The sequence below is a fragment of the Ambystoma mexicanum genome, chromosome 1q, assembly GCF_040938575.1.
Source record: "Ambystoma mexicanum isolate Mex_15411 chromosome 1q, UKY_AmexF1_1, whole genome shotgun sequence".
Lineage (NCBI taxonomy): Eukaryota > Metazoa > Chordata > Amphibia > Caudata > Ambystomatidae > Ambystoma > Ambystoma mexicanum.
In genome coordinates this window covers 935,535,062-935,547,409 of record NC_090922.1, presented here as the reverse complement: position 1 = coordinate 935,547,409, position 12,348 = coordinate 935,535,062, and the positions used below count along the sequence as shown (strand labels likewise).

The window sequence follows — 12,348 nt, the reverse complement described above, 5'->3', positions numbered from 1 at the left end:
GTTTGTGGTCCAAGGGCGTCACTACCAGTTCAAAGCCCTCCCCTTCGGACTACAGTCGGCACCCATGGTATTTACCAAGTGCCTTGCACCGGTGGCGGCGCAGCTGCGCCGCGAGGGGATCCACGTCTACCCCTACCTGGACGACTGGCTCATCCGAGCCAAGACGAGGGAGCTCGCCGTGGAGCACACGGCAAGGACCGTCCAACTTCTCACGGACCTGGGATTCTCCGTGAACTACGCCAAGTCCCACCTGGTACCCGCGCAAAACGCACCGTTTCTGGGAGCGAAGCTCGACACAGTGTCCCTTCTGGCCTCCCCGTCGGAGGAAAGGACCAGGTCCATCCTGGGCAAGGTACAGCGGATGTTGGTTTCCGACGCGGCCAAGGTGAGGTCCATCAAGTCCCTCCTCGGAATGATGTCTTCTTGCATCTACCTCATTCCCATGTGCAGGCTCCGGATGCACCCGTTGCAGGAGTTCCTGGACGTGCGCTGGATCCAAACGACGGGCGGCTTCGAGGAGAGGATCACACTCGACGAGAGTTTCCGCCGAGCGGTCCGGTGGTGGGGCACCCGCGCGCATCTGACGGCGGGCATGGACTTCCAGACCCCAGACCACCAGGAGACAGTGACCACGGATGCCTCCCTGGAAGGGTGGGGAGCGCACACCGAAAATCTGCACGTGAGAGGCCTCTGGCTCCCGACGGAGAAGTCCCTCCATATCAACGTCCTGGAGCTCCGTGCAGTGTTCTGGGCCCTCAGGTCCTTCCTTCCGTCCCTCAAGGGCAAGGTGGTGAGGATCTTCACCGACAACACCACCACCATGTTTTACATCAGGAAACGGGGCGGAACCAGGTCCCCAGCACTGTCCAAGGAGGCGCAGGACCTGTGGCATTGGGCCGTCGCCCAAAGGATGTTTCTGGTGCCGTTTCATCTGGCAGGGATAAAAAACACCATCGCCGACTCACTCAGCAGGGAGCTGCGCTCGTGCCACGAGTGGGAACTACGACAGGATCTAGTGGATCGCCTCTTCCGATGGTGGGGCACACCCCAGATCAAACTGTTCGCGACGGCGACGAACTCCAAGTGCCGGAGGTTCGCCAGCAGGTTTCCCCAGGCGAGGAGCATGGGCGATGCTTTCTCGTTCCCCTGGGAGGGCCTGTTCCTCTACGCGTTCCCTCCTTTGCCACTGCTAATCCGGCTTGTCAACCAGCTCAAGAGTTCACGGTGCAGGATGATCCTCGTCGCACCTGCGTGGCCGAGGCAGATATGGTTCCCGGACCTTCTGGACTTATCAGCGTCCCCGCCAGTCAGGCTGCCGGTAGACGCGGATCTACTCTCCAGGGAAGGAGGCGCCATCCTCCACCACGACCCGAAATCGCTGAACTTGCAGGCCAGGCTCCTGCAGCGCGAGAGTTTGGAGGATACGACATACCGGCCGACTGCAGAGAGGTTCTTGCAAAGGCCAGGGCGTCCTCGACTCTTAAATGCTACGGACACAAATGGAAGAGGTTCTCTGTCTGGTGCCACGCACAGAAGATTAACCCTCTACGGATTACGGCTCCCCAGGTACTGCCGTACCTGCTGACGCTGGCCAAAGCTGGACTGGCACACGCGTCCATCAAGATTCATCTTGCTGCGATCTCCCGATACACCAGGACCACGGGCCGGACGTCCTTGTGGTCTCATCGTCTGGTGAAAGAGTTCATGAAGGGACTGTTCAGATCGTTCCCGCCGGTGAAGGCTCCGGCCCCGGCGTGGGAGCTCAACGTGGTGCTGACCAAGCTCATGGGACCTCCGTTCGAGCCTCTGCACTCTGCCCCGTTGAAGTTTCTGTCGTGGAAAACAGCATTTCTTGTGGCCATCACCTCCGCACGACGGGTGGGAGAGATCCAGGCCCTTTCCTGCAAGGCCCCGTACTTGACTTTTCACGACACGAGGGTAGTGCTCAGGACGCACCCCTCCTTCATGCCCAAGGTACCGTCGGACTTCCATCTAAACGAACCCTTGGTGTTGCCTGTATTCTTCTCGTCGCCTTCGTCGCCGGCTGAGAGGACTTTGCACTCGCTGGATGTGGCTAGAGCGCTGAAGTTCTACGTGGACCGCACAAAGTGTTTTCGGAAGACGTCACAACTAGGGGAAGGCTCTCTCGAAGGCTTCCATTTCCAGATGGCTCTCCGGCTGTATCATGTACTGTCATCGGTTGGCAAACCGACCGCTGCCTGGCCGTCTGAGAGCCCATTCCACCAGAGCGATCGCAGCCACCACAGCGTTCCTTTCTGGTGTGCCCCTGCTGGACATATGCAGGGCTGCTACGTGGAGGTCGACGCACACCTTCACGAAATTCTACTGCGTCGATCGGGATTCCAGGGAGGAGTCCAGGGTCGGCCAAGCAGTGCTGCGCAACCTGTTCGCCTGAGGTGAGCCTGGTGAGGAGGTAAGATGCTTAATGTTGGGTTTGATGTAATGCTTAATGTTGAGCCTTTGCCACCTCCCGTGGTTGTGCATGTGTGTACTGCTATGTATTCTTTATTCATGAGCATGTGAATCCATGCCAGACCCCATGCTGGAGAAGGAACAAGTTACTTACCTGTAACTGTTGTTCTCCAGCATGGGTCTGGCATGGATTCACATGCGAACCCCTCTGCGGCTCTTCACTTGGTCATACTGCCACTTCACGTGCTTCCAAATCTGAAGATGGCTGCCAGAGGCGGTGCTTAGGTAGAGGGCAGTCATTGGCTGTGGTCAGTATGACGCAGAGACCAGTGATTGGTTATTACTACGAAAGACAGATCAGAAACAAAACTGATACTGGTTTTTTCTTTACCGAGGATTCCCAGCCTGACGACTGGGAATATTCATGAGCATGTGAATCCATGCCAGACCCATGCTGGAGAACAGTTACAGGTAAGTAACTTGTTCCTTTCTAGTCAAAATGTTATACAAGGTGGAAAGTATCTGGAGCACAACCAGCTCCTAGGAGTCCGCCAATTAGGATTTAGGCCTCATCATTGCACAGGAACGGCGTTAATTGATCTTGAGTCCCAAATTGACGAGCTTAGGGACATAGGAAAATCAGCATTACTTCTCCTTTTGGACCTCTTGGCTGCTTTTGACTTTGTGGACCACAAGATCTTATGTAATCACCTGGATTCAGCAGCGCACTTCTCGCAGGAGCCCATAGTTGGGATACAATCCTTTTTCAGCAATAGGACCAGGAGTCTTCTCACCATCAGCCGTGGCAGACCTCATACCTATCCCCTATGGAGTACCCTAGGGTTCGTGTCTCACCCACATTGTACAACATATTTACCGAGCCCCTTTTCGATGATCTGGACCATCTTGGTATCAACTACTCTAACTATGCAGATGATATCCAGATTCTCTTACCACTTACTGGGGATTACGACAAGGATTTGGCCTTGGTAAATGGGGTCTACCTCATCATCCATTGGCCATCGCTTGGGCGGGCTTTCGCTATCTAGAGCTCCTGGCTACTTTTCTGGCGCTCATGGCCTTTCAGCCACTGATTGCCAACAAGGTAGTCCGTATTCGCACAGACAATTCTGTCGCAATGTTTTACATAAAGAAGCAGGGTGGCACCAAGTCACCTCACCTGGGGGACCTAGCCATACAAGTTTGGGACTGGGCTATTCAACACAAGGTTTGGCTCCAGGCTGTACACATTCCGGGTCACATCAATGTAACTGCAGACTAACTCCGCCGCCAGTCGGCTGCCAGTTACGAATGGGAATTTGAACAGCAATGTTCTCTCCACATTTTTCGCCAATGGGGCACTCCAGAAGTATTACACCTCTTTGTGACTTTTAGAAACAGGAAACTTCCTCTTTATGCATCCAGAGACTGCCTGGGGGTGTCCTCGCTCGAGATCCCATGGCACAGCATGAGAGCTTATGCTTTTCTTCTATTGCCTCTGATTCATCAGTCACTCTGCAAGCTTAGGAGCACATCGAATTGCACTCTCCTCTTCATAGCTCCTTGGTGGCCAGCCAGATTCTGGTTCTTGGAACTTCAGCATCTGTCGATTCTTTCTCCCATCAGATTGCCGCTGGTTCCCAACCTTTACCAGAACGATTATGAGCTGTGGCACCCCTCCCCACAATCCAACTTGGCGGCCTGGTGCCTGAATTCAAATCATTAGCGCAGTTCAATCTGTCGAGGACAATATGCATATTTTCCAAGCGGCCAGAAAAACTTCCACGAGGGCTCAATATAGGAGCAAATGGCTGTTTTTGCCACTGCTGGTTAGCTAGACAGCTTGACGCCAGGCATGCTACGGTTGACACAGTTCTCTCTTTCGTGTCTCACCTCGCAGCTACAGGCATTCTTGTTCTGTCTTGCAGAACTTACTTATCGGCCATTGCGGCCTACCTGCCCACAGACCGCTGTTCTTTTTCATTGACAAACCCGGTCATTAAGAGACATTTTGCAGGTCTTCTCCTCCCGCCGGTGCGCACCCAACTCACCGAATGGGATTGGAATGTGGTCCTCACCGTGTTATGCCATAAACAGTTTGAAACCATGGCTACTACCGATCTGCAATTCCTTTCTTGGAAAGTCACCTTTCTGATCGCAGTGACATCGGCGAGGCAAGTAAGTGAGCTTCAGGCTCTTTCTGTGGAGCATTCATTCCTCACTTTCTACAAGAAAAGGTTGTGCTTGGCACTCATCCTTCCTTCCTGCCTAAGGTGGTTACCGATTTTCATCGATCGCCTTACCTTGTCCATAGGCCCACCGTCCCTACTAAAAAGTATCCTCTATTATTGCTTAAATGGTCTCTGACCTGGCGATAGAAAAGAACTGAAGGAGCTTTGCCCCACATAAAAATAAAAGGACAAGTTTTGATGCTTTTTTACAAAAGTGCTCAGGTCCCGTCCCAAGGACGGAATGTCCCCCACAAGTATGGAGGAAAGGACTATGGACTAGGAGTAAGGTAGTCACTACGGTGAGTAACATTGTTAATATTTGACAGGGAAGGGAAGGGAAGGGAAGGGAGGAAAACCACAGAGGTTGGGAAATTGAAGTGTTTAAAACAATGGTCATGTTGCGAAGAACGGCATGGAAAGAGTGTACACACACTGTAATTGGTAAGCGTGGTATATGTAAATGGCAACTAAAGGTCCCATAGGCAAAGGACTAAAAATCAAGCTGCTGTCCTGGAATGTCCGGGGGTCTCAATCCGGGTAAGGCTAAGAAAGTTGGTGCGTATGTGTCGCGACATGGTCCACGGATCCCGATGTTGTAGGAAACACATGCTTTACAGAAAGTTGATGCTGCTTTTGCCGCTAATTGGGGACTACTGCAGTATTCTACAGCATACTCTACACAGGCTAGGGGAGTCCTTACACTTCTTCATCCCTCATTGGATTTCCATTTCATGAAAAGCAAGGTTGACCCTCTGGGACAATATGTACCTGTAAGGGGCGAAATAACTGGACACCCTGTTGTTCTGGTAAACACTTACAGCCCCAACCTTGACAACCCAGAATTTTAACAGACAATCGTGCTTCTCCCTGGGTGATTTGGGGATGGGGACTTCAATACTAAACACGCAGACCCGTCCTCTGATGCCCCCCTGTCGCTTACGAAAGCGGGTGACATATTACTCCAGATTCTGTTGCAATTACCTCTTGTTGATGCACGGAGGACTCTCCACTCACACGATAAGGAATATACATGCTATTCCACGGTTCAAGGCTCAGAGTCCCGCATAGACTACTGGTTGATAACTGCCTCGATCGCCAATATAGGACAGAGATGTGATCTCCTCCCTCGCACATTATCCGACCATTCCCCGGTCTTGCTGACTCGACTTACACGATTGCCCTCGCATGCTTTCTGGGGCAGTGTGGCTGATGGGATAGAAGTTATCCCGCAAATTTCATCCTCACTCGCTCCTCTTAAGTACCTATTCAGAGATATTGGTAAATCAGCTGAGACCATGTTGCATGCGCTGTGGCTAAAGAATTTTAAATGAGTGTTGGAGGTCTAAACATGCACCAACAATGGACGATTGGCTCTGAGAGCTAACATATGTGATTAAATGTGAAGAACAATTTGTGCTATCTGTGCCTATGACATGCCGCCCAAAGAACATCTGGGTCCGTTCAGAGCTTAGTTATGCGAGATATCATCTGATGAGGACAGCTCTTGATCCTACATGTTAGGATATCAAATAATGTCCAGATGCTGTCCATTGATGAACATGTTGTACACTGTATCATTCAATACCTATCAACCTGGCTATACATATGTATATTCTTTAACTGATTTATCATGATGTAATGTTTCATATTTATATTGTGCCCTGTAACTTAAGTTTTTAAGCATTCTTGTTTTCTGTTCTCTGTAGCGCCCTGTTACCCTTGGGATTTGCTGTGATATGTGACTGTTAACATGACCATTCAATAAACAAAGTTAAAAAAAATAAAATCCCACTAGACCCAAGAGAAATGCAATTGCCCCAAGATAACTGGTGACAAAATATTTACCAGTGCGTTTTGTAAAATGGTCAATATCGCCATAAGCACAGCATATTTGGTGTACTGCTGTCAAGCATGCACAGTGAAACTTGAATTTGCCATTTACTATAAATAAAGTGGGATTGCAGTAAATGAAAAATAAGCTTCTAACATCCCCATACTCGCCAGCAAGGTTGAGTATCGTGCAAATGGTACTCTCTCTACATAAAACTACTAGCCAATGCTAGTGGGCTAGTAGATATTGTGAACTCTGTAAGAGGGGGAGCTTATGTACTGCCTCAGATGTATGGTTTTGTGAAGTCCTTAGGTGGACTTTACAAAAACTGTCCTAACAGATAACTGAAACTAGTAGGTTGGTAATTCTGCAGCTTTTATGGCTCTGCCTTTTTTTTACAGAATAGCAAACCTGCTGATACATGGCATCTTTTTCATGAAATTACCTTTCTGAACTTAGTGCTGCAGGATTCAAATTAATGTTTTTTTGTTTTGTTATAGGCTCCACCAAAGCCAGTTCCTAAAACCATTGAAAACCAAAGAATTTATGATGAAACAACAGTCGATCCTGCTGATGAAGAGGTAAATTATTGGTTGAATATTTTCATAATATGTAGAAAGTAAAAGATTTTGTTCAATGATTATCTGGATTGGTGAGTATGAAATTGCATTATATGTGCATCTGGAGAACTGGAGGTGTGAGTGGGCGTTTTATGTCTGTCTAGTAGCTTGCATCTTCAAAGGTTTACCCATGTGATATGTGAAATCCAGTGTGTATATGGTAGTCTAGTACTGAGACACACACTCTTCTCACACTAGTCTGTAATGGATCGGGAAGATCTTTGACATCAGGAGCTCTGAGCTACAGATTAAAGGGATGGCCTAGTAAAATTTTTTATTTAAATAGATAGGCAACATAAAAAAATAAATACTAGGATTCTCCGTTTTAAAACTTCCTATGTAAAATTTTGAGCTATTCAAGCTCAAAATTCGCAAAAGCAAGCACATGGGCGCATCCATTTTGTGAAATGGAGGCCCTCCTGTGCTGGCTTTTGCGGCACTAATGAAGGAAAAGCCAGCCAGCTGTAGTAAACAAAGGCTACCGCTGGGTGGCTTTCCCTTCATTAGTGCTGTAGGCGGAGGACGGGGACCGGAGACCAGAGCAGGAAAGCTGCAGCTGAATCTCGGTAAGTGCTATTTATATATTTTTTTAAAATAAGCACTAGCTGCAGTTTTTTTTCTAAGTTTCTAAGAGGAGCCCGGAAAACTTAGAAATAAAACCGCAGCTTTAAAAACGTTGTATTTATGTTTGCGGTCGCTTTTGAAGCGACCGCAAACATAAATACAACGTTATTGTGTTGGAAAACGCTGCGGTTTTTCTTTCCAAGTTTCTCAGGCTCCTCCGGCTCGGAGAAGCCTGAGAAACTCGGGAAGAAAAACCGCAGCGTTTTCCAACACAACCGCGTTGTTTCTGCCTGAATCTGCTTTCCCATTTGGGGCTCTCGGGCTCCCCACGGGGAGCCAGAGAGCCCCAAATGGGAAAGCAGATTTAGGCAGACCACGCAGCATTTAGCATTTCCCATTTGGGTCTCTCCGGCTCCCCACGGGGAGCCTGAGAGCCCCAAATGGGAAATCAGCTGCAGGTAGAAACACTACGCGGCAGGTAAACACAACCGTGTGTGTTTCTGCCTGCTGTGGCTTTCACTTTGGGTCTCCGGTGCTCCCCTGGGAGCACCGGAGACCCAAAGTGATAGCCACAGCAGGCAGAAACACACGCGGTTGTGTTGGAAAACGCTGCGTTTTTTCTTTCCAAGTTTCTCAGGCTCCTCCGAGCCAGAGGAGCCTGAGAAACTTGGAAAGAAAAAACGCAGCGTTTTCCAACACAATAACGTTGTATTTATGTTTGCGGTCGCTTCAAAAGCGACCGCAAACATAAATACAACGTTTTTAAAGCTGCGGTTTTATTTCTAAGTTTTCCGGGCTCCTCCAGCCCGGAAAACTTAGAAAAAAAACCGCAGCTAGTGCTTATTTTTAAAAAAATAAATAAATGGCACTTACCGAGATTCAGCTGCAGCTTTCCTGCTCTGGTCTCCGGTCCCCGTCCTCCGCCTACAGCACTAATGAAGGGAAAGCCACCCAGCGGTAGCCTTTGTTTACTACAGCTGGCTGGCTTTTCCTTCATTAGTGCCGCAAAAGCCAGCACAGGAGGGCCTCCATTTCACAAAATGGATGCGCCCATGTGCTTGCTTTTGCGAATTTTGAGCTTGAATAGCTCAAAATTTTACATAGGAAGTTTTAAAACGGAGAATCCTAGTATTTATTTTTTTATGTTGCCTATCTATTTAAATAAACATTTTTACTAGGCCATCCCTTTAAAGGGATCCTATGTCAAAAACATTTTTTAGGTTATGTTTGGGCGAGAAGCTTATATGTGGGATGGAAATGTTAACGTTTTCTGAATTCAGTGCAAGAAGGAATATTTTGCCCACACCACCAAGACTCTCACATTCCAGTCTGGTTATTTTTTCTTGGCTGCCAGAACCCAGTGCAAAAAAAGGCTTGGAGCGTGAAATGGCTGCTGCCATTTAGTAACCCCCGCCATTTGTACCCTTGTTGTTATGATAATGTGTTTCTGCACTGTGCATTCAGAGACCTCCCACTCCAAACGAGCATAAATGCTTGTAACTCGGCTTCTTACAACTTACTCTATACAGTTGGTGAATGATGGTGGTAGTTATCCAAAATGTGCTCAGATTTATTTATGTTGTGCAGTAAGGGAATTCATGATATGATCTTTGAAAAAAGGAATCCACAGAAGAGATGTGAATGCTTAGCTTTGGATGTGCCCTCTGAGATAGTACTGGGAATTATTAGCCTGCGTCCCACACTTAGGAAAATTAAATTGTTCATGTTACATTGATTCATACCTAGAAATCGCCCCCTGAAATAGTACTGTGAATTATTTGCCTGCGTCGCACCCTTGAAGAATTGTTAGCATTGCATTGATTCACACCTAGAAAGTGCCACCCTGAGGTAGTACTGTGAATCATTAACCTGAGTCACAAACTTAGAAAATTGTTAGTGGTACACTGATTCACACCTAGAAAGTCCCACTTTGAGATAGTACTACGAATACTAGCCTGCATCGCCCGCTTAGTGAACTGTGAATATTGACCTGTGTCGCGTGCCTTGAGTTAATACTGCATTGTATCCCATCTAAAGAGTGCCACTATAGACTTGCCCCCTGTGTTAGGCCCTTTCTCCCCCTATCCAGGTGTCCCAAGTCTAGGCCCTGCTATTACATCTAGGGTGATTATATATTACATGCTACTGCATTTTCTGTTGTAGCTGTGTTGGTGCTCTCCCTCGATCCAGGTCTAGGCGCTGCTGTTGCATCTAGGGTTACTACATCTTCTGTTACTGCAATTACTGTTGTCCCCATATTAGACCCGCCCACTCTATCCAGGTGTCCAAAGCCAAGGCGCTGCCGCTTACTAGTGGGTTATTACATTCTGTTACTACATTTAGTGTTGTCCTCGTGTTAGGCCTTTCTCCCTCTATTCAGGTATCCAGTATCTAGGGTTTTTGCATTCTCTGTTACTGAATTTGCTGGTATTCTGTGTAAGCCCTTCCTCCCTCTGTCCATGTGTCTCAAATCTAGGCTCTGCTATTGCATCTAAAGTTGCTGCATTCTACTGTTGCCCCCTGTTTGACCCCCTCCTACTGTCCTGGTGTCCAGAATCTAGACTTGGATTCTACATCTAGAGTCACTGCATCTACTGTTATAGGTACACCAATCTGTAGGGCCTGCCCGTTAACCTCCCCCTGGGATGGAGATCCCTCTTCAACAAAGACCACCTCTCCGACCCGTTGTCATTCCTGGCTGCCGTGCACCATATCCCCCGCCCCCATAACTCACCCCCTCCTGGCGCATAACCCACACTCTAGCACCCAGCTTCATGAACCCCACTTTATCCTCCATCTGGTTGCAACCCATTACCCCTGCCCACGAACAACAATACACCCGGATGACGCCCGCCCACCCTCTTTCCATCATCCCTCCTCCAACTCTAAGATCAGAGGAGCACTGTGGCGCGCCAAACAACTGTCTCCTCAAACGCTCATTCCCCACTCTTCAACCCACCAGAAAACATATACATCCACCTTCCCTCTAGCATCTATTGAGAACAACCTCACACTGCCTGTCCGTACACCCCACCCAATATCAAACACACAAGCCAGAGGAGCTCTTCTTGCACTCCAAACATCTCAAGTCCCCCTCCACTACCACGCCACCCTTGTTCCATTGAGGAACTCCCTGACCGGATCAACCTACCTGCCATGCCCCCCTCTCCCTCCGCCCTTACTTGACCCTCGCCCACAGACCCCCTCCTTCATATCCCTTCGCTTCTCTGAAAGTAGCTAGTCTCGCCCTTGCTAGAACATTAGCTTCATCCTCTTCGCCCTCTGACCCTCTCTCACTCCTGTGGCACCAAAACCCGTAAGAGTGACTGGTCCTCTCCCTTGACCCTCTATACCTCACCACTTCTCCTTTGGTCCAACCTCCCAGCCTTTCCTACCTCTACCCTCAGACCCTTCCCTCTCCCAGTCTCTTCCCCCTTGCTCTTGACTTCTCACCCAGTACACCTAAACCCTGAGCGCCCTCCAGACTCGAACCAAAAACAACCCGCCTAAACCCCCACACCACAAGTGATCAACTCACCACCCTCCCAATTCCTCCTGATTCCCCCCTCCTCGTCTCACATACCTACCACGCCTGACTACTCTTCCCGCCCCCCATCGATGTAACCTTCTCACCCGACACTCAAAGTCCACAGGCATCCAGTTCCCCCTCAGCCAGTCTCAACCACCCATAATGATCCTACCACATATGCCACCTCGGGCACCCATGTCCACTGAGCACTCCCTGCGATGAGTGTCACGAAAACCACCTCCCCTCACAAAGTCGCATGCATCCTTTTCAATGCCCACTCCGTAGCAAGAAACAGACACAGCATCTTTGACCTCCTATCCTCTGACAATCCCAACCTCATTTATATCACCAAAACCTTGTTTTCCGATTTCTGCCCCAGTTGCGCACAAAGCCCCCCCGCACCCCCCTTTTCCCCCTGGCTACTCTCTTATCGCCCACAATAGACCCTCCAGAGGTGGCGGAGTTACATTCCCCTACAAACCCCATTTCTCTCTCACTCGTCGAATCCCAGACATGCAACGCCTCCTGTGAATCCCTTCTGGTAAAACTCTCGCTACCATTGACATTCACCCACAGCTTCCTACTCATCTACAGACCCCCTGGATACGACAGACATTTCGCCATCAATCTCTGACTCAGTTACCTTTCAGGTAAATCACCCATCTCTTAAACTCCAGGGAGGCTTCAATATCTGGTTTGATATCCCCAACAACCTCATGACCCATCCGCTGGTTGACAGCCTTGAGGCACTCAACCTCTCACAACATACCAGTGGTCCAACTCACTCAGGTGGGCACACCTTTGACACGATTTTCAGCTCCAATTACCTGGTTTATATATCCAGTCCCAAACCGCTTATCTGGACAGACCACTTTGTCATCCCTTGCTCTATCCACACACATGCCCCTCCTCCTACAGCTCCTCCTGCCCCCCACTCCTGATCACAAATGCTGGAATAAAGTCAAGGTACTCCCTGACCTAACTGAAGCCCTGCTACTCGGTCCCCCTGCAACACTACCCTGTGGTAGACCCTTAACCATCGATTCCCTCGACTCCTGGCTTTAAGAATCACTAATTCCTCTCTGCAACCTCACGCATAGCACTGTCCCCCAAATGGTTCACGCCCCACCTGAGGACTGT

The 12,348-nt window shown here is 49.1% G+C and overlaps 1 protein-coding gene across 1 annotated transcript in view; it reads left to right on the top strand.

The window, feature by feature from the left end:
* RPF1 (ribosome production factor 1 homolog) overlaps positions 1–12,348 on the top strand; it is a 231,025-nt gene that overhangs the window by 101,599 nt on the left and 117,078 nt on the right. Inside the window, exon 3 of the mRNA XM_069641594.1 lies at positions 6,996–7,076. Within this exon, the coding sequence (XP_069497695.1) occupies positions 6,996–7,076 (81 nt within the window). The remainder of the gene's footprint in view (positions 1–6,995; positions 7,077–12,348) is intronic.